Source organism: Oncorhynchus gorbuscha, linkage group LG25 (genome assembly GCF_021184085.1).
Source record: "Oncorhynchus gorbuscha isolate QuinsamMale2020 ecotype Even-year linkage group LG25, OgorEven_v1.0, whole genome shotgun sequence".
In the NCBI taxonomy this organism is placed as follows: domain Eukaryota; kingdom Metazoa; phylum Chordata; class Actinopteri; order Salmoniformes; family Salmonidae; genus Oncorhynchus; species Oncorhynchus gorbuscha.
The window spans coordinates 26,855,337-26,883,332 of NC_060197.1; the positions used below are offsets into that span (position 1 = coordinate 26,855,337).

The 27,996-nt window shown below is 42.0% G+C and overlaps 3 protein-coding genes across 10 annotated transcripts in view; 1 reads left to right on the forward strand and 2 right to left on the reverse strand.

Moving 5' to 3' along the window:
• Positions 1–1,281: 1,281 nt before the first annotated feature.
• LOC124014514 (kynurenine/alpha-aminoadipate aminotransferase, mitochondrial-like) lies at positions 1,282–20,098 on the reverse strand. Of its 6 annotated transcripts, XM_046329607.1 has the most exons (15): positions 19,757–20,031; positions 19,286–19,390; positions 14,928–15,068; positions 14,593–14,761; positions 11,502–11,634; positions 11,175–11,249; positions 10,641–10,850; positions 8,643–8,708; positions 8,432–8,514; positions 7,512–7,608; positions 5,619–5,680; positions 5,356–5,420; positions 4,891–4,997; positions 3,221–3,322; positions 1,282–3,109 (listed from the first exon to the last, which is right to left on the reverse strand). In XM_046329607.1, the coding sequence occupies exons 3-15, from the start codon at positions 14,992–14,994 to the stop codon at positions 3,068–3,070; spliced, it is 1,278 nt and encodes a 425-aa protein (XP_046185563.1). In that variant the 5' UTR covers positions 14,995–15,068; positions 19,286–19,390; positions 19,757–20,031; the 3' UTR covers positions 1,282–3,067. The 6 variants fall into 6 exon arrangements, with proteins under 6 accessions (XP_046185563.1, XP_046185565.1, XP_046185564.1 ...); XM_046329609.1 differs by lacking the exon at positions 19,286–19,390 and having other exon boundaries at positions 20,024–20,098; XM_046329608.1 differs by lacking the exon at positions 19,286–19,390.
• LOC124014516 (INO80 complex subunit B-like) lies at positions 19,576–26,790 on the forward strand. 2 transcript variants are annotated; one of them, XM_046329613.1, is made up of 5 exons: positions 19,576–20,177; positions 20,713–20,902; positions 22,552–22,697; positions 25,158–25,327; positions 25,767–26,790. In XM_046329613.1, the coding sequence occupies exons 1-5, from the start codon at positions 20,135–20,137 to the stop codon at positions 26,220–26,222; spliced, it is 1,005 nt and encodes a 334-aa protein (XP_046185569.1). In that variant the 5' UTR covers positions 19,576–20,134; the 3' UTR covers positions 26,223–26,790. The 2 variants fall into 2 exon arrangements, with proteins under 2 accessions (XP_046185569.1, XP_046185570.1); XM_046329614.1 differs by having other exon boundaries at positions 19,577–20,177; positions 22,552–22,685.
• LOC124014513 (protein inturned-like) overlaps positions 26,711–27,996 on the reverse strand; it is a 65,729-nt gene continuing 64,443 nt past the window's right edge. For both annotated transcript variants that reach the window (XM_046329604.1, XM_046329605.1), the window contains one exon: positions 26,711–27,992. In XM_046329604.1, the coding sequence (XP_046185560.1) occupies positions 27,881–27,992 (112 nt within the window). In that variant the 3' untranslated portion in view covers positions 26,711–27,880. The remainder of the gene's footprint in view (positions 27,993–27,996) is intronic.

Below are 27,996 nucleotides of genomic sequence, written 5' to 3' on the forward strand. Positions count from 1 at the left end.
CAATCCCTCCTCACGCAAACAGACAGACAAACAGCCATACTGTTGTGGTCAAAAGAATGCATAAAGTTCAGGAGAAGAGAGAGAAAAAAGTGTTTTGCTTAACCCAAGTTTGTCAATTTTGCCTTCCGGAGTGGATTATTGACCGACATTTGTCACTGCTTTAAAAGCACAAATCAAACTCTGAAATTGACACAGGCTATTAAAAGACTCAATCCATTGATCCATTCATCAATAATACTAGCTATCTCACATTGGCAAGTGTTGATATTGAGGAAAGTGTGTCATTGACCCAATAGATATCAGGAACACAACACAGCAGAGTTTCAAGGAACTGGAAGTTCAGTTCGAAGCAGGAGTGAGACGGGGGGTTTAAAACTGTACACAAACACTCCTCCTAAGCACCGTACACACAGTGGCCTTGTGTGTCTGGCCTCCACAGCTCTTAAAGCCGCTACATACTGGAGCAGTGAAAACATTCTAAGTCACATGAGGTCACAATTTTCAAAGGAATCCCAACAAACAACAGTCCTGACCGTTGTAACGCCCTGGTGGTAGAAAATGGTAACACGCGAGCACACACACACACACACACACACACACACACACACACACACTGTAACAAAATCTTTTAATTTACTTTCCCGCAACAAAAATCATGACAATATAACAGTGCATGGATCAATCAACTGTTACATTTTCTCTAATATCACTAGCCACTTTAAACAATGCTAGCTTATATAATGTTACTTACCCTACATTATTCATCTCATATGCATATGTATATACTGTACTCTACATCATCGACTGCATCCTTATGTAATACATGTATCACTAGCCACTTTAACTATGCCACTTTGTTTACTTTGTCTACACACTCATCTCATATGTATATACTGTACTCGATACCATCTACTGTATGCTGCTCTGTACCATCACTCATTCATATATCCTTATGTACATATTCCTTATCCCCTTACACTGTGTATAAGACAGTAGTTTTGGAATTGTTAGTTAGATGACTTGTTGGTTATCACTGCATTGTCGGAACTAGAAGCACAAGCATTTCGCTACACTCGCATTAACATCTGCTAACCATGTGTATGTGACAAATAAAATTGGATTTGATTTGATTTAATCTTTACAAATGTATACTGAACAAAAATATAAATGTAACATGTGAAGTGTTGGTACCATGTTTCATGAGCTGAAATAAAAGATCCCAGAAATGTTCCATTCGCACAAAAAGCTTATTTTTCTCAAATTTTGTGCACAAATGTGTTTATATCCCCGTTAGTGAGCATTTGTCTTTTATCATGATAATCCATCTACCTGACAGGTGTTGCATATCAAGAAGCTAATTAAACAGCATGATCATTACACAGGTGCACCTTAAAATGTGCAGTTTTGTGACCCAACACAATTCTACAGATGATTCAAGTTGAGGGAGCGTGCAATTGGCATGCTGACTGCGGAAATGTCAACCAGAGCTGTTGCTAGAGAATTGAATGTTAATTTCTCTGCCATAAGCCGCCTTCAATGTCTTTTTAGAGAATTTGGCAGTGCGTTCAATCGGCCTCACAACCGCAGACCACGTGTATGGCGTTGTGTGGGTGAGCGGTTTGCTGATGTCAACATTGTGAACAGAGTGCCCCATGGTGTCGGTGGGGTTATGGTATGGGCAGGCATAAGTTACGGACAATGAACACAATTGCATTTTATCGATGGCAATTTGAATGCACAGATATATCGTAACAAGACCCTGAGGCCCATTGTCATGCCATTCATCCGCCGCCATCACCTCCTGTTTCATGATAATTCAAAATGTCCCAGTTCTTCCATGGACTGCATACTAACCAGACATGTCACCCACCCATTGAGCATGTTTGGGATGCTCTGGATTGATATGTACGACAGCGTGTTTCAGTTCCCGCCAGCATCCAGAAACTTTTCACAGCCATTGAAGAGGATTGGGACAATTCCCAGTCATGTGAAATCCATAGATTAGGGCCTAATGAATTTATTTAAATTGACTGATTTCCTTATATGAATTGTAACTCACTAAAATCTTTGAATTTGTTGCATGTTGCATTTATATTTTTGTTAAGCGTACATACGGTCTAACATTTCAGTTAAAAACTATGAACGTTTTGGAGTTCAGAAATGCTCGGCTCAAGTAATGATAATTTAGTTGTGGAATTGTAAATAGTGTGACACAGTGTTAGCTACCACGCTAGACCAAGGACTGCAAAACGGTGAATACATTCACAGTCATCTCCAAGGCAACATGCGTACCTTGTCTGGCGTAAATTTGTATCGTTGTGATTGCAGGTGATTCAAGTTTGTGGCATTGATTGCTGACTTCAGGAAGCAGAGGGAACATGCCCCGATCCACATCAATGGGACTGCAGTAGAGTCAGCTGGTTTTAAGTTCCTCAGCGTCCACATCACTGTGGACTTGACGTGGACCAACACCACCACCACTCTTGTCAAGAGGAAGCAACAGCGTCGCTACTTCCTAAGGCGGCTGAAGAAATTCTGCATGAGACCTGGGTCCTCTCCAAATACTATCGCTGCACCACTGAGAGTGCCCTGACTGGTTACATCACGGCCTGGTACGGGAATTGCTCTGTCCACAACCGCAAGGCCCTCCAGCAGGCGGTGAAGACGGCCCAGTACATCACTGGCACTGTGCTCCCACCCATCCAGGGCATCTACTCAAAGCGGTGCCGGAGGAAGGCCCACAGCAGACGGTATCGGAGCCCACACACACAGAGATACCAAATTCTTATGATTGGTAAATACTATAGACTATAAATTGTGCCTTCCTGTATTAAACTTATGCTAAAACGTTTCTTCTATTCTACCGAGCCACTAATGTTCATATTCTTTATATTTGATTATTTCTTATGGTTGTTGCATTGTCGAGAAGGACCCTGCAAATAAGCATTTCGTCAGGCGGTGTATCCCGTACATGAGACTAATAAAAGCTAGTGATTTTGTAATAAATAAATAAAAGATCTCTGCCAATGAAAATAGTTTGTCGTCCAGTTGGTATCTGATGTGCTCCTCACAAAGATTCCTTGATGAGTGCAGAGAGCCTCTTGAAAGCCTGTGGAGAAAGAAAGAGAAGGTACATTTATTACTCATTTATTGCCTTCAAGTGTGTTTGTGTGTGTGTGTGTGTGTGTGGCTGCATTTGCATGCGTGTGTGTTTCTTTACCTCGTCAATCTGTTCCGGTGTGGAGAGGGAGAAGGCCGCTCTGACATAAGGACACGGCTCTGAGCTGTTGATCATGAATACACCTCCAGGGACAAGCAGCACCTACAGTAGGACAACAGAAACATTTTAACCAACCAGCACCTACAGTAGGACAACAGAACATGTTTAACCAATCAGCACCTACAACCAAATATGGACACTAAGACAAAAGGGGACAAAACTGTACTGTTGCGGTTGGTGGCTGTAGACCCTATGAGCTTCAGTCATAGTTAATTTGCTCACTCCCCCTCTCTCTCTCACACACACATCTTGAAGCTCTGAATTATGTATCATAAAACTGCTGCTTGTACAGTAGATTCTGTGTGCTGATATTAAAATAGCTATTACTTTTACCATTTCCCAGACCCACTATGTACATATCCAGCCTTCTATAATCTACTGCAATTGGCTTCAATTGTTTGGTGCAGTGTGAAGAAAATACCCAAATGTTAGATTTTAAAAAGCCCCGATTGGGTTTCCTGTTCGTTCCACATAGAAGCAGACCAATCAGCGTGGATTTGGAGTGTTCTTATGTGGGCAGGGGAAACCGTGGGATTTTAAATCCATTTGCCTTCTTGGATAATGGCAGCTTCACATACTATCCAACATCCTATTTCTGACAAGCACTAGCCCGGGCCCTTAGTGAAAATCTCTTGCTGCTCATCCTGCATTAACGCCAGACAACAAAACAGTAGGGTTACCTGTAGCCAAATTGTTTTTAAAGGAGAAGTTCACTTAATTTGAACCAAATCTCTATTTTCATTGTAAATGGCATGGTATAGAAGTGCCGAATAAACACTTTTTTGGTGGATCTCACTCGCTTTCGAGAAACTTACCCCACCAGTAATATACTTCCTTATGCTTGTTCTGCAGTTGTAGGGGCACAGAAAAACCTGAGCAAAAGCTCCAAAACCACACCGACGCTCTCAGTATGCAGATCTTCCGCTGTTGTACACACAAAACTGTGTCGCGCCGAACTTCATCCGCAACGTTGTATTCCACGATTGTGCGACTCGAGTGATAGATACTTCTCGATGTAGCCCACAATACTTTTCCGTGTGCTCTACATGGAGGTGCAGCACCGCTGCATAGAGGAAACGCCTCAAATGGAATATAACGTCGCAAGTAAAGTTCGGAGTGACACGATTTCACGTGTACAACATCTAAAAGCATCACTATACTGAGAGCATCGCGGTTTCGAAAAGGAGGTATTTGAGTGTTTTTGGAGCCTTTGTTCATGTTTTTCCTTGTGCCCCTACAACTGCAGATAAAACATAAGAAAGTATTTTGCTTTGTGTGGTAAGTTTCTCTAAAACAAGTGAGATCACAAAAAAAAAGTGTCTGGGCCCTTCCTTAACATACCATCGACATCGAAAATAGAGGTTTGGTTCAAATAAAGTAAACGTCTTCTTTGAAGTATCGAAAATATAGAGATATTATAAATGACAGGAACCTCCCAGAGATACAGGACTTCAATGTAAGTGGACTATTTTAAAAACACCAAACATAATCTCATTCAGTCAAACAGGTTGTATTAGTTTAGTCAGTGTATGTGTGACCTGTGGTGGAACCCAGCGATCAGGTGGGCCTGTAGGGTAGAGTTTAGACTGTGTGTGTGTTTGTGTACCAACCTCCTTCTCCATAGCCTTCTCCATGATCAGCTTCTGGGTGTCTGTGACACCATTCACCTTGATCCACAGGAACATGCCTGCAGCTGGGGCGTGCCACTCTGCCACATCTACACACACACACACACACACACACACACACACACACACACACACACACACACACACACACACACACACACACACACACACACACACACACACACACACACACACACACACACACACACACACACACACACACACACACACACACACACACACGAGGGACACAGAAGGGTTAGGTCTAGGTATTGTTTGGTGCAGGGATTTTCTTTCTTATTACCCCTTTGGCAAAGCACTACTTCCTCTGATGCTTTGTGATTTTAACAAGGCACTAGCACTGTGTGAGGTGCTGGCTTCACGAGTCTTTTTTTTAATGTTAGGCTTCAACGGACACAACCATGCGAATGTGAGTGAAACACAAACCTTTGAGACACTTGTCTGCAGAGGAGAGCATGGCATCTCTCTGTGTTCTGTAAAACTCAATCACTCTGAAAGAGATAAGGTTTGTCCATCATACTGTAGAGTGCTGAACTGCTCATATTGTAATCAATACACCCCCCCCCAAAAAAATAAATAATAATAATTGCACAATAACACATAACACAAACAACTCATATCTCTAGCTATATTGACACCATTTATGTGTGTTGTTTATACAGCTGCCAGTGGTACGACCTTTGACCTACCCATCTATGTGGTTGAGGAAGCCTTCTTGACCCCAGCCATGCAGCAGCTGGGACACCATGAGCTGGAGAGGGAGAGATTGAGAGAAGGAGAGAAGGAGAGAAGGAGAGAAGGAGAGAAGGAGAGATTGAGAGAAGGAGAGAAGGAGAGATTGAGAGAAGGAGAGAAGGAGAGATTGAGAGAAGGAGAGAAGGAGAGAAGGAGAGAAGGAGAGAAGGAGAGAAGGAGAGAAGGAGAGAAGGAGAGAAGGAGAGAAGGAGAGATTGAGAGATTGAGAGATTGAGAGATTGAGAGATTGAGAGAAGGAGAGAAGGAGAGAAGGAGAGAAGGAGAGAAGGAGAGAAGGAGAGAAGGAGAGAAGGAGAGAAGGAGAGAAGGAGAGAAGGAGAGAAGGAGAGAAGGAGAGAAGGAGAGAAGGAGAGAAGGTGGAGTAGTCAACACTGCATCTGTTGCATGTTCCAGCGCATTGTGTTGCAAATGGAAGTTAACTCTTTCTGAATTCCATATTGTCTAGAACATTCCATATGTTATATATACCTAATCCTAACTCCCTTCCGTATGCGTGAAAATAACGGGGAGATGTTACGATAACATGATATTCATCAACAAAGAGCAGGCAGCGAGTGGGCGTGACTGTCTCGTTCTGCCACCTCAGGAGAAGTGAATTAGTGTTGCATTAAATGGAAAAATCCAGCATCATGTTGATGTGGCCGGTGACACTTTGCTTCTTGAAAGTCCAATTATCTTGAAAACTTGCCCGCTGACATGCAAAAAACACTATGTTGGGACTGCATCAACCATGGACTAATGAAAACACTATGTTGGGACTGCATCAACCATGGACTAATGAAAACACTATGTTGGGACTGCATCAACCATGGACTAATGAAAACACTATGTTGGGACTGCATCAACCATGGACTAATGAAAACACTATGTTGGGACTGCATCAACCATGGACTAATGAAAACACTATGTTGGGACTGCATCAACCATGGACTAATGAAAAAACTATGTTGGGACTGCATCAACCATGGACTAATGAAAACACTATGTTGGGACTGCATCAACCATGGACTAATGAAAACACTATGTTGGGAATGCATCAACCATGGACTAATGAAAAAAATACCAAAATATTGTTTGAGTGGATTTTTTCATTAACCTCTGTGATGACACGGATTAAACAACTAACGCTCTCTGTCTACTCTCATCTCTATGGGAGAACACAGACAATTATGGCACTAATCTATACTGAGAATGGTACAGTACATTCACAGAATTAAATAGAACACAATATAGTAATCTCTCTCTCGATGGCTGCATTTGTCTGGTTGTTGCTATGGTAACTACTCACATTAAAAATGCTGCCAACTGTCTCTTCCGGGCAAATTAACTTTAAAAAATAAAACAATAATAATCAAGGTCGTATTCACAAGCAACCAAATGGGAAGAAGGCAGGCCAAAACGTGGAGGGACTACCTGAAATGTTAACTACCTTGTTTTACCTTTGGAATCTTTTTTCGCTTTCTGTTGGAGAACGTGTTGCTACTTCGCGCACTACTGAAAACGCAGTTTCATGTTTTGCTGTGATTACAGTCACAGGAAAGAAGCCTCATATGGGATTTAAACAATGACTATAGAGACTAGAGGCAAAGTAGAAAATACAACCAAACATCACATGAAAATAAATATGCCTGAACATATTTATTACTACGTACCATTCATTTTAAAGGGGATGGTACGGCAGTTTACTAAGACATGCATGCTATATTACTTCTTTACATGTGTTTCAGAGCGAATGGTGGGGTAGTTTACTACTAGGTCTACTTTTAAAGGGGAAGGTGATGCAATTTTGAAGGGGGTGATGGGGTTAGAAGGAGAGGTTCATTCACCTGTGTGAAGGTGCTGGTATGCATTGTAGAAGCCTGGATGTGTAGTACCACTCTGTCCACCAGCGGCTTGGGCCCAGTCACAAAGCCTATCCTCAGCCTGCAAAGATAGACACAGAGGGTCATACCTGCAGAGACACACACACGGGAAAGGCAGACAGGGGCCATTTCACTGGTGAAGGAACATCACAACAACAACAACGAGCAGTGTGTCCTCGGTCTTTCTAGGCACAGCAGTGCTGCATCCTGTGTGTGTGTGTGTGTGTGTGTGTGTGTGTGTGTGTGTGTGTGTGTGTGTGTGTGTGTGTGTGTGTGTGTGTGTGTGTGTGTGTGTGTGTGTGTGTGTGTGTGTGTGTGTGTGTGTGTGTGTGTGTGTGTGTGTGTGTGTGTGTGTAATACCTACTGGGAATAGCACAAGGTAATTCAATTGTCCACATGAACTGGAAAAACAAGGACTCAATAACCCACTGAGTACACAGCTTCTGACAGTCTCTTGGTAAACAAGTTCTGACAACCACAGAGAGACAGACTACAAAATCACACTAAATTAGCTGGTAATAGTGTAACAACAAACTGAACAGGTCTTTTTTTAAACTATATTTTTTAAAGTCTTTGTATGTTTATTGGATATAGAGATATAGAGGTGAAAGGTAGGTCAGAGGCTGCTGAAAGAGTAGTGGGCCGGATTCGAACCCATGCTGGCAGCGGTACATCGTACATGTGCTCCAGAGACAGCGGCTTAGACTGCTAGACCACCCTAGGCTACTGAACAGGTGTCTCTTGGCAAAGAGATGGTTCTCAATTAGACACACCTGCATAAATAAAAAGGTAAATTACTACAGTGACTGTACCTCCTTCTTCCTCCCTGACCTCTGACCTCAAAACCCACATAGTTGCCGTGGCGATCTGATAGTCTGCCTCACCCTGACGACAGGATCTTTGAGAAGGAGTCTGTCCTGATGATTCTCCCGTCAACGTCCATGGAGAGAAACGTGGGAGCCCAAGGCTGCAGAGAGAGCGAGAAAGACGCATGAGCAGCCTGTTCTATTATATACAGTAGGGGTGATGCCAGTGCAATGTGTCCCAATAAAACATACAAAGTCATAACACATTAAACAATTAAACTAGTTTTACCTTGTCAAACTGTAGGAAGTAATAGGGGTCGTCCTCAATAATAAGGAGGTCATACTGCCTGGCAAGCTGTCAAAACGACAACAAAATCTTGATTCATTCTGTGAAGTAGACCTTTAGGGAAATCAATATTTTACAGAGGCCTGAATTGAACTAGCACAATCATTTCAGAAAGAAACCCTCCCTTTCCCTTCGCTCCCATATGCATGAGTCAGTGACCTGACCAGGACCATGTCAAACTCTGGCCCTATTTGAAAAAGACTGTTAAGGAAATCATTAATAAGAACTAGAACAATGGATTCAGATGGGGTCCCTCCCAATTTCCTTCCCGAATGTCAGTTGGCCTGGTCCCAGATCTGTTTGTGCTGTCTTGCTAACTCAGGGACAGCACACAGGACAGCACAAACAAATATGGGTCAAGGCTATAGACACTATGGTTCAGGCTATAGACACTATGTGTCATTGTGGCTGCAATATACACTATGGCTTTGTACTCTGCAGTCTGTATTCTATTCAAATTGGTTGCCTCCCTTTCCTTCCCTTTCCCTTCCTATCCAATACAACTCAAGAGAATATTGTTCAATAGAAGCATCTCTAACATCAGATATGTACAGTGCGGTATCCCTCAGGGCAGTTGCCTTGGGCCGTTACTCTTCTCTATTTTTACATATGATTTGCCACTTGTCTTACAAGAAGCTAAAATGACTATATATGCTGATAATTGCACATTAAACACACTAGCACCTACAGCCAGTGATCTCACTCAGTCTCTCAGCAAGGAGTTACAGTCAGTGTCAGAATGGGTAAAAAAAACAATAAACTGTTCTTAAATACATCTATAAACCAAAAGCATTGTATTTGGTTCAAAGCATTCTCTTAGACCTTAACCTCAACTGGAGTTGTGCATAAAGGGTGTGACCATTGAACAAGTTGAAGAAGCTGAACACCTAGGAGGAACATTGGATGGTCAGTTATCATGGTCAAGTCACATTGACAAAGTTGTTGTGAAGATGGGGAGAGGCATGTCTGTTATATAAACATGTTATGAGTTTTTGACAAAAAGATCAACTATACTAGTTGTTCAGGCTCTGATCTTGTCCCATCTTGATACCTGTCCAGTAATGTGTTCAGGTGCAGAAAAGACATACCTAGCTAAGCTGCAACTGGCTCAAAACCAAGCAGCACGCCTTGCCCTTAACTGCACACACAGAACTGGCATCAACAACATGCATCATAGTCTTTCATGGCTGAGGGTTGAGGAGAAATGGACTACTTCTCTTCTAGTCTTTTTAAGAAACATTTGTCTGTTGAAAATGCCTAACCACTTGTCTAATATATTTGCATACACTTCAAACAGACATACATACCCCACCAGCCATACCACTGTGTGTTTCTTCACGGTAACCAATAAAATAAAAACATATTTAATATGCTGCTCAGTTATGTGTAGAGCCATGACCTCATGGAATGCTCTGCCACCACGCAACAAAAAAAAGCTTTCAAAAAATGATGGTATCAGAATGCCTCTCCTCTTTCTAAAGATCTAATTGAACTGTACATAAGAATATGAAGATGTACTGTATATATGAATAATGTGTACATAGTATTGTTGTTGTCATCTCTTGGTGTCTTTCCAATATATAACTCCTATGTTTATTTTGAATGTGATATAATTTCAAATGTAATATAATACCTTATGTTGTTCTTGTCTATATCTGTTCTGTACTTTGTCATGTATTTGTACGTTTAATGTGGACCCCAGGAAGAGTAGCTGCTGCATGTGCAGTAGCTAATGGGGATCTGTTTGAATACTTCCTTGAGGTTTCCATGAGGTAAGCACAGATCTAAAAGAATTTGGAGAGGTGAAAGCAAGGTTAACAACCTGTTACTTTAACCGATTCAACTCATTCAGATCTGAGACTACTTCAAGGAAAGTAGGAAGGAAGGATGCATTTCTGAACAATTTGAATAGGGCCTATGGGTCTGCAGACTCTACCGTACCTCGTAGACATCCCTCTTCCTCTGGGTGGTCATGGAGGCCCCGGTGGGGTTTCCTCCATTGGGGATTGTGTAGAGGACTCTGGGTACGGTGCTGTGTGGCTTGTGGACATCTGCCGGGTCCCAGCGGGACAGCACCTCCTTCAGCCCACCCGGGATCATACCGTGCTGATCACTGGGCACATTGATCAGGTTACATCTCAATGGCTGGAGCTTGGGACGGCAAACACAGCGCGTGAGTGTGAGAGTAAATGTGAGAGTGAGTTTTTACAACTATTATTATTAACATTATGTTGTTGTTGTTGATATCATTATCCGTCACATTTTGATTTATCAACAGTGGCCTTGCCATTCGTGCTAATAACGCTTGTCTGAGTGAGTGAGTGAGTGAGTGAGTGAGTGAGTGAGTGAGTGAGTGAGTGAGTGAGTGAGTGAGTGAGTGAGTGAGTGAGTGAGTGAGTGAGTGCGCGACAGAGAGAGAAAGTGATTGTGTGTGTGTGTGCGTGTGTATCTGCAGTTGTGAGTAGAGGTTCTTACTGCAGCGAGAGTTCCAGAATACGTGGGCGCGTCCAGGAGAACGTTATCTCCGGGATTTACAAGCATTTCAAACACCTGCCAAAAAAAAAAACACAGAGAAAAGTAGTAGAGGGGAGGGCAAGAACAGGACAGGCTCATGGGATCATTAGTGGCCGTCACACCTAACTTACCTTCCTTGCACTTTTCTTTTCTGCTTTATTATGGAACCTTTTACTTACTGTGACTGTGATATGCGCTTGTCGGAGCGAGCTATTTTAAGATGAATACACCAACAGTAAGTCGTTCTTGATAAGCGTCGGCAATATGACTAAAATGGAAATGTAATACCTTGCAGAGACCCTCTTGGCTGCCTGTAGTAACACACATGTCCATCTTGCCCTTCTCAGCGCTGTAGTTGGCTGTAGGAGGGTTGTGAAGGTTCCTCTGAAGGGCCATCATCCAAGTCAACAGCTCCGGGATTCTATATGTGGTAGACAGAGGCCTAAATTTAAAAACCTACCATTCATAGAGGTCGAATCCTAACTTTAGTTTAACTTTCAAACTGATGTCCATGTGAGATTAAGTGAACATATTGACTTCGGTGGAAATTCAGATTCGCCTCATCATGAATAACCTGCAGTTACAAGTCACCTTATCTTAACCCTACGTTATCTCACCATTAACCTCATCGTATTTCCTTGGAAAATTGTATTTTGTTCAGCAAGAAATAGACCTAATCACTAATAACAAAACTCGAATAGCAGCCAGGGTATGTTGTAATAAAATGTTCGGTTTTGACATCCAGGCAAACGATAATATCTAGTGTGCATGATAGGGCGCTTTTTAGGAAGCAGCCTTGGCTTTATCGTCCTGTTCACCCTTATCAGGAGTGATTAAACCAACGCTGTGGAAAGCAAAGCAGCGGTTGAGAGCACACGCACGCACACAGGTCGAGAGCTCTACAGACCAATATGAGTCACTATTTACTATTTAGACTGTTGTAAAGGTAGATAAGAAGCTGTTGAGCGATAACCTTCTGCCACCGCCATTAACTAGCATAGGCGCCATGCTGTCCTGACCGTTTCAAGGAACAGCGTTGACCAGTTCAAACACGAAAATTTAAACTCGTTTCAAACCATTCATGTCCGCAGGATTCTACAGGCTAAACCCCTGGCCGTGCGTAGAGCTAGTCATGTACATTACTCCGTTGGTGTTGGAGCGCTTTCAAAGGCTATGTCCTTGTTGACTCATTCCTATTGCGCTCTGAAGAAGCTTCCGATTTCTGTGGGCTAAGAGATGCTACTTAACAATACACAACGGGTGTGTCCAAGATTGCACCGATTCCCTATAAAAAAGGTAGTGCACTACACTGAGTGTACAAAACATCTTTCCATGACATAGCTTTCACCTGGTCTGTCTATGATCCCTTACTGATGTCACTTGTTAAATCGACTTCAAATCAGTGCAGGTGAAGGGGAGGAGACAGGTTAAAGAAGGATTTGTAAGCCTTGAGCCATGGGTTGTGTATGTACGCCATTCAGAGGATGAATGGGCAAGACAAGATAGTTAAGTGCCTTTGAACGGTGTATGGTAGTAGCTGCCAGGCGCACTGGTTTGAGTGTGTCAAGAACTGCAACGCTGCCGTGTTTTTCACACGCAAACAGTTTCCCGTGTGTATCAAGAATGGTCCACCATCCAAAGGACACCCAGCCAACTTGACACAACTGTGGGAAGCATTGGAGTCAATATGGGCCAGCATCGCTGTGGAACACTTTCGACACCTTGTAGAGTCCATGCCCTGAAGAATTAAGGCTGTTCCGAGGGCAAAAGGGGGATCAACTCAATATTAGGAAGGTGTTCCTAAGGTTTTGTACACTCAGTGCATGTACAGTGCATTCGGAAAGTATTCAGACCCCTTGACCTTTTCCAAATTTTGTTATGTTACAGCATTATTTTAAAATGAATTTTAAAAACGGTTTCTTCATTAACCAATAAAACAGGCTTTTAGACATTTTTGCTAATTTATATATATATATATATTTTTTTTAAAGCTACCTTAATTACATAAGTATTCAGACCCTCAGATGCATCCTGTTTCCATTGATCATCATTGAGCTGTTTCTACAACTTGATTGGAGTCCACCCGTGGTACATTCAATTGATTGGACATGATTTGGAAAGGTGCACACCAGTCTATATAAAGGTCCCACAGTCAGAGAAAAAAACCAAGCCATGGGGGTCAAAGGAATTATCCATAGAGCTCCAAAACAGGATTGTGTCGAGGCAGAGATCTGGGCCTCCATCATTCTTAAATGGAAGAAGTTTGGCACCACCAAGACTCTTCCTAGAGCTGGCCGGCCGACCAAACAGGGGAGAAGGGCCTAAGTCAGGGAGGTGACCAAAAACCCGATGGTCACTTTGACAGAGCTCCAGAGTTCCTCTGTGGAGATGGGAGAAACTTCCAGAAGGACAACCATCTCTGCAGCACTCTACCAATCACGTGTTCATAGTAGAGTGGCCAGACGGAAGCCACTCCTCAGTAAAAAGGCACATGACCGCCGGTTTGGAGTTTGCCATAAGGCACCTAAAGACTCTCAAACCATGAGAAACAAGATTCTCTGGTCTGATGAAACCAAGATTGAAATATTTGGCTTGAATGGCAAGCGTCACGTCTGAAGGAAACCTGGCACCATCCCTACGGTGAAGAATGGTGGTGGCAGCATCATGCTGTGGGGATGTTTTTCAGCGGCAGGGACTGGGAGACTAGTCAGGATCGAGGGAAAGATGAACGGAGCAAAGTACAGAGAAATCCTTGATGAAATCTTGCTCCAGAGCGCTCAGGACCTCAGCCTGAGGCGAAGGTTCACCTTCCAACAGAACAAAGACTAAGCACACAGCTAAGACAAGGAAGGAGTGGCTTCGGGACAAGTCTCTGAACGTCCTTGAGTCGCCCAGCCAGAGCCCGGAATTTAACCTGATCGAACATCTCTGGAGACCTGAAAATAGCTGTGCAGCAATGCTCCTCATTCAACCTGACAGAGAGGATCTGCAGAGATGAATGGGAGAAACTCCCCAAATACAGGTGTCAAGCTTGTAATGTCATACCCAATGAAGACTCGTGGCTGTAATCACTGCCAAAGGTGCTTCAACAAAGTACTGAGTAAAGGGTCTGAATACTTATGTAAATGTGATATTTCCGTTTTTATTTTTAGTACATTTGCAAAAATGGCAAAACTGTTTTTGCTTTGACATTAATGGTGTATTGTTTGTAGATTGATGAAGAAAAAGAAAAACGATTTAATCCATTTTAGAATAAGGCTGTAATGTAACAAAATGTGGAAAAGGTCAAGGGGTCTTGAACTTTCCAGAACGCACTGTATATACACAAAATAGGGTGCCATTTTGGACAGACCCAATGTCTTCTCAGTCACTGACTCACCCGCTGGAGGCCGAGTACTGCAGAGCCCTCTTCATCATGGTCTCGTCGAAGGTGATCATATCCCCGTTCTTCACCTGGATGGAGCAGGAATGGAAGGGGAAGGTGTTGGGGTTGGGAGCCCCTGCGGCCAAGGAGATCATGGATGGGGGTGACCTTTGCTGGATTTCAGCTTTGGGATGGAGGGGGGCAAGACAGATAGGATACAAAGGTACCAATGAAATAAGAAAATATCTGAAAACTGACAAAGAAAAAAAAAAATACTAAAGAGAAGTTCTACATGGCAAAACACAGAATATAGAAATACGGAATAGAGCTCTACAACCATGACGACTTACTTAACATTCGGATAGGTGAGGGCTTCCGAGCTGCACTGACAGCTGTCAAAAACCGAGCGTAGTTCATGGCTCCTGTAAAATCACCTTCTAACAATCAGCACTGACAGAGCAAGCTTGTCTGTGGTGTGTCAACCGCACCTCCTGGGGAATATAGATATACAATGTGACAGTGCATGATGATGACACATGGTTTCACTTGTGTTCACTTGCCTACTAAATACTAATGCAATGATGATTGTTGGGTCAAGTTACAAAACATGGAAATAATGTCAATTTACTTGTTTTATCATGATATAATTATGGGATGCATTCATTACACAAGGGTAAGTTTGAGTGTGATATCGTTGGCACTTACTATGCAGCCCCAAGGGGGTGGGTATAATTTGTGGAACGTTCCAACAGGAATCCGTTCCAAAAACTTCGTAAATAACAAGGTTGCCAACAAGCAACACATACAGAGTCGTACAACAGTAGATTGAGATACCGGGTAGGGAGTGAATCTATGTAATTACGTTTTTCACTCACCACGTTTATTCGCAAAAAAAATATTTCTTCGTTCTAGTAGCCTCCATCATTTCTCATTCGTTGGTTTAGTTATTATTTCCGGTGTTCCTGCATTTGCGGGTGAACTCTGTTGCGCCTCAATTGGGGAAATCGCTGTGGTTGACATGTAACTAATGACCGCAAGCCCCAGTATTTTATTAGCTAGGTGGCTTGTACACAATTGTTACCGATGATACTGTATATACCTACTCGTACTACAGAAGCATGCATAGTATTTTGCCAAGTTCTCTCTGTGTTAATCCGTTCCCCCAAATATAGCAGGTAACTTGTATCTATATCGATGTTGTTGAGTTCATCTTGCCTAGTTAAATAAAGATTAAATAAATTAGAACATTTCAAATATATACTTTGACTTATTTAAACCCCAAGATGCTTGATTCATTACACCTGCTTTTGAATAACTTTCCAGTCGTTTTTGCTTTACATTCCGACTTTTGAACGTCTGTTTATTGGACATATATATTAGTGTCTAATAAAAAATAGCTACTTATGTAAAGCATCCCATCTGTGTTAAGGTTAAAGTGTGATATATATATATATATATATACACACACACATATGTGTGTAGTGTAGGTCTTCTTGATGTCCACTAGGTGTCAGCACAGCTTCAATAATGTCACACCAGGTTCACAACATATTTTTCATGTGGAACAAATCAAATTGTATTTGTCACATGCGCCGAATACTACATGTGTAGACCTTACAGTGAAATGCTGAAATGAAGCCCTTAACCAACAATTTAGTTGTAAGAAAAATGTTTTAAGTAAAAAATAAGAAATAAAAGTAAGAAATAATTAAAGATCAGCAGTAAAATAAAAATAGCAAGGCTATATACATGGGGTACCGGTGTTCCTTTCAAGTCCAGTGGTGTAAATTACTTAAACAAAAATGTATTTAAACTACTCCACTATATTCTGTTTATATCTGGGTTTTTTTTTTTGTATCTGTACTTTTACTCTTTCTGTTTCTTTACAACATTCAATTTTACTTTGCCACATTTCTAAAGAAATTAATATATTTTTTACTCCATACAGTTTCCCTGGCACCCAAAAGTACTTTATGCATTTGAATGCTAAGCCGGACAGGAAAATGGTCCAATTCACACACTTATCAAGAGAACATCCCTACTGCCTCTGATCTAGCGGACTCACTAAACACATGCTTCGTTTGTAAATTATGTCTGAGTGTTCCCATGGCTATTTCATAATTACAAATACAAGAGAATTGTGCTGTCTGGTTTGCTTAATATATGGAAGGTCAAATAATTTATACTTTTACCACTGACACTTAAGTATCTTTTAGCAATGAGGTTTACTTAGTATTTTACTGGTTCACTTTTACTTGAGACATTTTCTTTTAACATATCTTTACTTTTACTGAAGAATGACAATTGGGTACTTTTTCAACCACTGTTCAAGACGTTTAGCACCCAATACCCAACATTCACTTGGTGGCTTGAAGTAGGAGTGCTGAACTAGGATCTGTTTAGCATTTGTGAGTAGAATGAATAACATTACTGGTACTGATTCCAGTTCAGCATTCTTAGCCTGAGACATTTCACAAATGCGTACAGAGGAGCACTTTTCTACGATCAGCTTTGCCTAGATCATTCTGAATCAGTTGTCTCTGGAATAACTTTATATGGACAGCGGTGGGTTTGTTTGTAGATCAGCACTCCTTCTCAACACCAGTTGCTGTACCCTAACATTTTATAATCCAATTTCCCTTAATGTCTATGTCCTTCCGGAACCCCACCTCAACATTGTTCTGTCAAGGCAACAAAAGCAAGTTGGCATGCTCTTGAAATTAATTGAACTCACAACCTCTGCTTTGGGAATTCACCACCATATCTACTACTACAACTATTTTTTAACTATCTTAACATGTGGCTTTCTTCAGGGGGACCAAGACTAGGAACACTTTTGAATGGTCTACAAAGAATGGCCCCAGGTAAAAGTTGGCTTTTGCAGAGTATGTTTGTATTGTTACTCCACAGCATAGTATGCTATCACAACTCTATTGAAATGACATTTGAAACAAGGTGTCACTTCATTCTTGCTTTTTGATGGGAACTAGCCCCTTTTCCCCTACATACCTCTGGTTTGTCCTTTCAGACCCACAAAGGCAACAAGAAAGAAGTTGCTACATGAACTGGTTCTCTGGGATTTGAACTAGGGGGTACATACCTCGAGTTAGCTCTTTCATGACAACATCAAAAATGGCTCTCTGAAAACTGCTCTCCTCAGATTTGAACTCTCAAAGTCTAGTTCGGGAAGCAAACGCCAAAACCACTACTCTACCAGAGAGACAGGGACTCGATGTTAAGGGGTACTTCAAAATGCACACACCAAAGACAACATTTCAGAGGTGAGAGAATGGTGTGGGGGCTTGTACTTCTTGGGTCCACCAACCGTTCCTCAATCTTCTTTTGATGACTACAAACAGAGATTATGATTCTTCAAAACCTACACTATAGGATGGATGTGTTTAGGAACAGGGGACGAAATTCAAAAGAGGCGTATTTCTAATTACCAACAAATAAACCCTAGAAATGTTATTCCAAAATCTTAATATTGGAACTTTGTCCCTTCATTTGCCTACTACTGTCTATAAGCTATCATAACACGTGGGGTTTTTTCTTGGGGACAAGGTATCGGAACGCTTTTGAATGGTCTACAAAGCATGCCCCCAGGTCAAAGTTGGCTTTTGCAGACAAGGATAATATATTGTTACTCCACGACATAGTATGTTATCACAACTCTATTAAAAGGACATTCTATACAAGGTGTCACTTCAGTCCTTCTATTTGATGGGAACCACCCCCAACCCCCAACAAACCTCAAGTTGGCTCTTTCATGCCAACAAAAGGCACAATCAAAAATGGCTCTCTAAAAAAATGGTCTCTTCAGATTTGATCTCTCAAACTCTGGTTTGCAGTGCTGTCACCATAACCACTACTCTACCAGAGAGACAGAAACTAGATGTCAAGGGGTACTTCAAAATGCACACATGCACTCAACAAAATGCACTCAACAACATCGACTTACCTGCTATATTTGGGGGAACGGATTAACACAGAGAGAACTTGGCAAAATACAATGCATGCTTCTGTAGTACGAGTAGGTATATACAGTATCATCGGTAACAATTGTGTACAAGCCACCTAGCTAATAAAATACTGGGGCTTGTGGTCATTAGTTACATTTCAACCACAGCGATTCCCCAATTGAGGCGCAACAGAGTTCACCCGCAAATGCAGGAACACCGGAAATAATAACTAAACCAACGAATGAGAAATGGTGGAGGCAACTAGAACGAAGAGACATTTTTTTTCCGAATAAACGTGGTGAGTGAAAAACGTGATTACATAGATTCACTCCCTACCCAGTATCTCATTCTACTGTTATACGTCTCTGTATGCGTTGCATGTTGGCAACCTTGTTATTTACGAAGTTTTTGGAACGGATTCCTGTTGGAACGTTCCACAAATTATACTCACCCGCCCCAAGGTCCACCAGAGGACGCTATTATTCTATACGTCGTTTGGTTTAAAGACATCATAAATAATGGCGCCCCCTGCCAAACCTTTGGGCTAGCTACTATGTTGTTTTGCTTCTGCCGTATGGCAGCGCTGAAGTGGATTATCGTGCACTAAAGGCGGAACAAATATAGGACAAGTAGCAACATATGCACGGAGTTAGACTGAAATACATTGCACAAAAATCTTAACACAGGAATAAACTTCAGATCAACATTTGAGTAATATTTACAACCACGTTTGTTTCATAACTGACCTTGCGTATCTTGTGCTTGATCGTACAGTGGCCGCCGCTGGATAATTTATTTTTCCACTAGCAATAGTCCACACAAGTAACCGGTGTGTGGACTACATTACCCAGCTGTCAAAGATTGAGATTACTGTACCATAATTGTGTAAATTAACTATCTACATAATTATAAACATGTATAATTGTCCCCAATAATAAAATCGTAACAACCCATCTTAGACAATTTAGGAATGAATCGAATCAGTGGAACAGTCGAGAAGTCTAGACAGTACTTTCATGGCAGCAGCGTATCCGAATCCACATTCATAATGGTATTCGAAGCAGCAAGGAAAAGTCTACGTTGCTGCTAGCGTAACTACCTAGCTAGCTGTTAGTTTTGATTTCATTGTCTTGTATATTTTCAAATTACTGTGCATTACTGTCATGTTTATACAAACATCGGGGAAATGCACTGAGGAAAATCAGCTTCATCCTTACCTTGATTCGTGAGCAACTAGCGTTAATTTATTTAAAAAGCAGCCAGCTAACTAGTTAATTATTACAGCTAACGCTAGCCAGCTAAGTTAGCTACCTTTAGTCAGTTGTATTTTGTCAAGCGACAACACATGTTGGGCTTGCAAATGTTTAATCAAAGTAGACTTTGCTACTTATCACGCTATCAACGCACATGACAACTCTCGAGTAGGTTTGGTCGTCCCGTGATGGCATTGATAGCTAGATAGTTACAGTAAACATTTTGTTTACCTAGCGAACAGTTGCTGACGACTCTTCCGTAGATCGAGCAATGCCAACTAGCTAGGATGTAGACTCGCAGAACCCGTTTTCTGGTTTTAATTTATATATACAGTCGTTTCAATGGGGAAAAGGAAAGACATGATCCACCCAAGGATTATTTTAGGTGAGTTGTTTGTTTACTGTTGATGTTATGCGCCCATGTCTCAAGCATGGTTTTGAATTGGAACATTTTACACCATTATATTGTCTACCAGACATGTAACATATTATGAAGTGTCCAGATGCCACTAACGTTAGCCATTCTTCTGAAACACACATGGCAACATAATGATAATAATAATACATGCCATTTAGCAGACACTTTTATCCATAGCGGCTAACAGTCAGCCATGCATGCAGGTTGGGACGGCAGGTAGCCTAGTTAGAGCGTTGGGACAGTAACTGAAAGGTTGCTGGATCGAATCCCCGAGCTGACGAGGTAAAAATATGTCGTTCTGCCCTTAAACAAGGCAGTTAACCCACTGTACTCCGGTAGGCCGTGATTCTAAAAAAGAATTTGTTCTTAACTCATGTGCCTAGTTAAATAAATAAATTGATGGTCCCAGCGGGAACCAAGCGCCATACTCTACAAACTGAGCCCATAAAAACACTATACACTACCAAAAGGGCTTGACTTTGTTTGTTGTCTGTTACTACAGGTGATGGAGGCCACGTGGGCGTACAAAGCCTGCATAGGAGGAAACACAAAAAACACAAGAAGCATCACCGCGACAACGGGCACAGCTCCCACTCCGAGGCCCTGGAGGCAGACTCCGGGATTGTGTTCAAACCCCCCACACAGCTCAGACTCAAGATCAAACTGGGAGGCCAAACACTTGGGACAAAAAGGTGAGACCTCGCTGCCATTTTAATAGTCTCGCTTGACAGGCCTTTTTTTTGCGCAACAATTTAAGTCAATAAGTCATTGTTTTAGTTAAAGTATGATATATTTGGACTTGAAGTGACAAATCCGAATTGCAAACAAATTATTTTCAGCCTACGTTTTATTTCAGGGCTGGGTTTTATTTGAATGATACCACCCATTAGCATGGCATTGTTTATTAATCAGAAACAGCTGCAAAGTTCTTCCTCTTCATGACTGAAATCAGCCAAACAGCCTTGTCTCTTTAGCCATGGAGCAAACAACCATAGGGGGGTGTACATTGTTTTTTTTTCAACACCACTTTTTACATCTTAGCAGAAAAGTATCATAATCCATTGGATAATTAGTCAATTTTATTTTTTTTGTTCATTTGGATTTAAAAATAGATACCTGACAATTTTATGAATGGTATAATTGCGTTATATGATAGCATTTTGTAAACCCGCTCCCCCCGTTGCCGCAAGATGAATGGCTTTGACCACTAAAGTGTATCTTCGCCACACGCTCCACTGCTTTGATTGGTGTAACGTTAGCTAGAAACCACAAGTGTCTATCCAGATCATGAAAAGGCACCGGCGAAATAAATTCAAGGGACTTATAGTTACTTGTCGTTTGCGGCATTTATGAGCAAAGTCATTGTAGCCTGTCATTTCACTTCCCTGTGAGAACCATGAGCACAGGCTTACTTGGTGTGCTGTACCGCATCCAAAGCCTGCCAGCAGCCTACCAAAAGTTGCACCGTGTCCAAAATAATAATAATAATTGTTGATATTCAATCTTTCAATAGTTATCCATATTACCAGAGTTTCATCTTGCTCTAACATTTGTATTTTATTTTTAATTTGACCCTTATTTTTTATCAGGCAAGTTGACTGAGAACACATTCTCATTTGCAGCAACAACCTGGGGAATAGTTACATGGAAGAAACAGGGGGATGAATGAGCCAATTGAATTGGAAGCTGGGGATGATTATGTGGCCATGATGGTACGAGGGCCAGATTGGGAATTTATCCAGGATACCGGGGTTAACAACTTTACTCTTACGATAAGTGCCACTAGATCTTTAGTGACCACAGAGAATTAGGACACCTGTTTAACGTACCAACCCGAAAGATGGCACCCTACACAGGGCAATATCCTCCATTTTTCTATGGGAGTTTTGCAGCTGCAATAAAGGGAAGATGCCAAAATTTTGGAGATAACAATAGATAATTGCCAGCATCTAATGGGGATCCATAATAAATACAAATAGACCAGTGGTTTCCATATGTGGTGAAGTTTTCCCTAAATCCAGCTGGCTAATCTTTTGAATACGGTGGAGTTAAAACAAAATTTAAACAGCAACAACATTAGCTAGCTAGATTAGCAAGATAGCTGGCTACACTGACAGTTGTCAGTGTCCTAATTGTTGATGTTTATCAACTCCACATGGAAATTCCCAATTCGTGACTATGTACAGTACAGTACCGTCATTCTTCGGAGGTGAAACCTAAACGTGCATTTCTTCTGTATGACAGGAAATGACGTCAAAATAGTGGCAGCAACTTCATCTGGGGGGTTCCCTTTAAACGTATGGTGTGTTGTTCTCTCTCTCCTTCTTTTCTCATGAACCAGTATGCCAACGTTCACTGTGGTCCCTGGTGTAGCCCATTCCAAGTGTCCTCTGATGATCGTGGACGACGATGACGACTCTGATGATGATAAACCTTCTGAGGGTGTTCCACTTGAGCAGTACCGGGCCTGGCTTGGTGAGTGCAAAGGTCTGTCTCTCACACTCATTATATCCACTCATGTTCAATATAAAAGTAATTATGTGCTTAATGTGATTTATTTACTATATATACACTCCATATACAGTGCATTCTGTATAAACTGAAATGACATTTGAGTAACTATTCAGACCCTTAACTCAGAACTTTGAAGCAGCTTTGGCAGTGATTACAGCCTCGAGTCTTCTTGGGTATAACGCTACAAGCTTGGCACACCTATATTTGAGGAGTTTCTCCCATTCTTCTCTGCAGATACCCTCATGCTCTGTCAGGTTGGATGGGGAGCGTCGCTACACAGCTATTTTCAGGTCTCTCCAAAGATGTTCAATCGGGTTCAAGTCTGGGCTCTGGCTGGGCCACTCAAGGACGTTCAGAGACTTGTCCTGAAGCCACTCCTGCGTTGTCTTGGCTGTGTGCTTAGGGTTGTTGTCCTGTTGGAAGGTGAACCTTCGCCACAGTCGGAAGTCCTGAGTGCTCTGGGGCAGGTTTTTATCAAGAATCTCTCTGTACTTTGCTCCGTTCAGCTTTTCCTCGATCCTGACTAGTCTCCCAGTCCCTGAAAAACATCCCCACAGCATGATGCTGCCACCACCATGCTTCACCGTAGAGATGGTGCCAGGTTTCCTCCAGACGTGATGTTTGGCATTCAGGCCAAAGAGTTCAATCTTGATTTCATCAGACCAGAGAATCTTGTTTCTCATGGTCTGAGAGTCTTTAGTTGCCTTTTGGAAAACTCCAAGCCGGCTGTCATGTTCCTTTTACTAAGGAGTGGCTTCTGTCTGGCCACTCTACCATAAAGGCCTGCTTAGTGGAGTGCTGCAGAGACGGTTGTCCTTCTGGAAGGTTCTACCATATCCACAGAGGAACTGTGGAGCTCTGTCAGAGTGACAATTGGGTTCTTGGTCACCTCCCTGACCAAGGCCCTTCTCCCCCGATTGCTCAGTTTGGCCGGGCGGCCAGCTCTAGGATGTCTTGGTGGTTCCAAATGTTTTACATTTCACAATGACTGAGACCACTGTTAAACTTTCAACTCTAGAAATTGTTTAATACCCTTCCCCAAATATATGCCTAGTTTGAGAAATAGACGCCTCACAAGTCCTCAACTGGGAGCTTCATTAAATAGTACCCGCAAAACACCAGTATCAACGTCAACAGTGAAGAGGTGACTCTGGGATGCTGGACTTCTAGGCAAAGAAAAAGCAATATCTCAGACTGGCCAATAAAAATAAAAGATTAAGATGGGCAAAAGAACAGACACTGGACAGAGGAACTCTGCCTAGAAGACCAGCATCCCGGAGTCGCCTCTTCACTGTTGGAGTTGAGACTGGTCTTTTGCGGGTACTATTTAATGAAGCTACCAGTTGAGGACTTGAGGTGTCTGTTTCTCAAACTAGACACTCTAATGTACTTGACCTCTTGCTCAGTTGTGCACCGAGGCCTTCCACTCCTCTTTCTACTCTGGTTAGAGCCAGTTTGCTCTGTTCTGTGAATGGAGTGGTTCACAGCATTGTACAAGATCTTCAATTTCTTGGCAGTTTCTCACATGGAATAGCCTTCATTTCTCAGAACAATAATAGACTGACTAGTTTCAGAAGAAAGTTCTTTGTTTCTGGCCATTTTGAGTCTCTAATCGAACCCACAAATACTTCAGCTCCAGATACTCAACTAGTCTAAAGAAGGCCAGTTTTATTGCTTCTTTAATTAGAACAATAGTTTTCAGCTGTGCTAACATAATTGCAAAAGGGGTTTCTAATGATCAATTAGCCTTTTAAACGGATAAACTTGGATTAGCTAACACAACGTACCATTGGAACACAGGAGTGATGGTTGCTGATAATGGGCATCTAACGCCTATGTAGATTTTCTATAAAAAATCTGCCATTTCCAGCTACAATAGTCATTTACAACATTAACAATGTCTATACTGTATTTCTGATAAATTATGTTATTTTAATGGACAAACTATGTGCTTTTCTTAGTGACCCCAAACTTTTGAACGGTAGTGTATGTATTCACACCCCTTTGCTATGACACTCCAAATTGAGCTCAGGTGCATCCAATTTCCTTTGATCTGTATTTATTTGCATACATTTCTAAAAAGACATGTTTTCACTTTTTGTGGGTAGATGGGTGGGAAACAAATCAATTTTGAATTTAGGTTTTATCGCAACAAAATGTGGAATAACTCAAGGGGTATGAATATTTTCTGAAGGCACTGAATAAATAAGTTCACTGCACAAGGCAAATGTTTAATGTAATTTCAGTGAGCCTGTTTCTGTCTTTGCCAAACATCAAGTGTTTGAATGAAATGGCATGCTAATCCCTATATAGTGCACTACTTTTGACCCTGGTAGGGCATTATATACAGAATAGGGTGCTATTTTGGATCATAGCCATGTCTTTTTAATATCATAACCATGCACTTGTTTTCTCTCTGTTCCCTGCTTCTAGATGAGGACAGTAACCTGGACCCGTCTCCTCTGCCAGACATGGACTCAGACTCCCTGGGTAAGCCGGTGGACGAGGAGGAGAAGTGGCTGGACGCCCTGGAGAAAGGAGAGCTGGACGACAACGGAGAGTTGAAGAAGGAGATCGATGAGTCCCTGCTCACAGCCAGACAGGTAAAGTAACAAGAGAGCAGGCCCCAGACCAGTCTGTCATATCAAAGTAGGGATGACTTTCACTTGACCACGTGGCTTGATTCAGGGAATTTTGCTACGACAGGTCACAATATGATCTGAGAAACGGCTATAAGGTAAAGGAAAATTCCAGCCAAAAACGTTCTTTTGGTATTTGTTTCATTAGTGCATTGTTGATATAGTCCCTAAATGTTTTGCATGGCAGCAATCACGTTAAGATATTTCTGTATTTTGAAAGTTATGTATCTTAACTTGATTGCTGGCATGCAAAACATTTAGGGACTATATCAACAATGGGACTAATGAAACAAATACCCAATGTTTTCGTGTGGCGTTTTCTTTTAAAAACTTGAAATATTTATGTAAAGCTTTGTCTACATCCTACTGACCCTGAATGGTTGTGTGTGCGTCTGCCTTACAGAAAGCCCTCCTGCACAAGCAGCAGAACCAGCCTCTCCTGGAGCTGCCCATGGGCTACAAGGAGAAGGAGATGACCACCGAGATGATGCAGAAGAGAGAGGAGAGTGCCCGCAAGAGGCGCCTGCAGGCGGCCAAGAAGGCAGAGGAGAACAAGAACCAGACCATCGAGAGGCTCACCAAGACCTGCAAGGCCAAGATCAAGAGTAAGTCCAAGCAGGCCCAGTGTCCCATGGTCCGCTACTGTGACTCAGCCCAGGGAATGGGGATTTCGTTCCCAACAGGGGTGCTTGTCCCAACCCCTGCTTCCCTGTGCCCCCCTCCCCTGGCACCGGTATGCTGCGGGATAAACGGGTGCAGTAATCTGAAGAGGTACTCGTGCTCCAAGACTGGGATCCCTCTCTGTAGTCTGGACTGCTACAAGAAGAATCTGGTCCTTGTTGTGGAGAGTGCTGCTTGAATTTGACCGTTTTCAAATGTTTTGGCTTGCTGGCAGTTTAGACTCTTGGGCTAAATGGACAATGTGTAATTTTTTAGTATTTTGAGAGATTATGAAAAGGCATTTTATTATTTTTTCTCTGTGTGATGTGTACTATCAAAAGAGTTCAAACCAATGCATCAGTCAGTCAATTTAGTCCTGATACTAGGATGACATAAGGTAGGCTACAGCCACACCAGGCCCTATCAGACAGCAAGTATTTATTTCTAGATCCTTAGTTTGTGGAAGTCCACATAATGTAGATTTGAATAAGACTTTAAGAAGGCAAGCTTATTTTTGTAACAGCAGGACAGAAATAACAGAGCGCTGTTTGCCTGATGATCATGAAGGACTTTCATTTGTATAAATATATGAATGGTTTCGTATTAATTTTGGCAAACAGAAGCTGTAACGCATAACAGCAGTAACATGTTTGATCAATTGAGAAAATGACCCAGAGGACACCAAAATATGTTTTTCTTTTAATTGTCAAATTATTACATTTCCATACAAAATACTGTACATCTTAAATAAAATATCATAACACTTATCTTGCTCCAAAACAGCAACATGAATAGAACTCTACCTAAGGCTGTGTTGCCATGCCAATGTGGAAAGGATAGCAGGCAAGAACAGTCAATATTTGGTCAGTGCTGTTTGGGATCCTTGGGATGTTCCGAACCTTAACCCTTACCGTTTTACATTTCACCCGCAATGGCGTGACGCAAGAGTTGGCATGTCCCAAGAATGCTGTTTAGACTTTTCCCATATTATTTGGTCTGGCACACTTTAGCTAACAGGAATGTCAGAACCACAGAACTAGAATGAGACTTGCTATGGCCAGAACAGCAGAACAATGCTTTCCCTGCAAACTCACATCTACCCTTTAAAAAAAATCCAGCATGTTTTCTGAGGTATTATTACTCAGTTCTTAGTTCATCTATTCATTACATAGGGAGCCATTTTGGACACAACATAGCATCTGATAAACCCAGGGTATATTTTAATTTTTTTATTAACTAGGCAAGTCAGTTAAAAACAAATTCTTATTTACAATGACAGCCTACCAGGGGAACAGTGGGTTAACTGCCTTTGTTCAGGGGCAGAACGACAGATTTTTACCTTGTCAGCTCGGGGATTCAATCCAGCAACCTTTCGGTTACTGGCCCAACGCTCTAACCACTAGGCTACCCGCCGCCCCCAAAACCTGTTTAGTAGGCAAGCGTAGTGGGATGTTACAGATAGAAATGTCATGAATAGAGCTGACGCGCTTTCTTTTACCTCATGTTTGTTCCACAAAACACATTTCTATCTGGATGCAGTCCTGCTGTTCCACTGGAGCTGATCCAAGACTAACAGAACAACCTTGGTCCTGTGAGGTCTCCTGTTACCTGCCGTCACGTGATCAAGGCACAAGAGGGAGTCTTAGATCCCAGAATATCTCCGACCGACTGCAAGCAGGCGTTGACGTCAACTGGGAAACCTTTAAGACCAGGGTTGTGTTCATTAGGGAAAACCGTAGCAGAATATTTTGTGATAGAAAACGGGAACAAGCATTTTCTTATTGGAGTTTATGTACTCCCCCGTCTGTCTGTTTTCTTCCGTTTGGTGTTCATAAGAGACTGTTGGCAGACAGCTCGTCACAAGGCCAGGCCGAAAGACAGGCGGAAGGCCATCTCCACGGGAACCTCTGCCACGGAGTCATGGAAACACACGTAGAATTCCTGAGGGACGGGTTCGAGAAGCATCCGGCTGG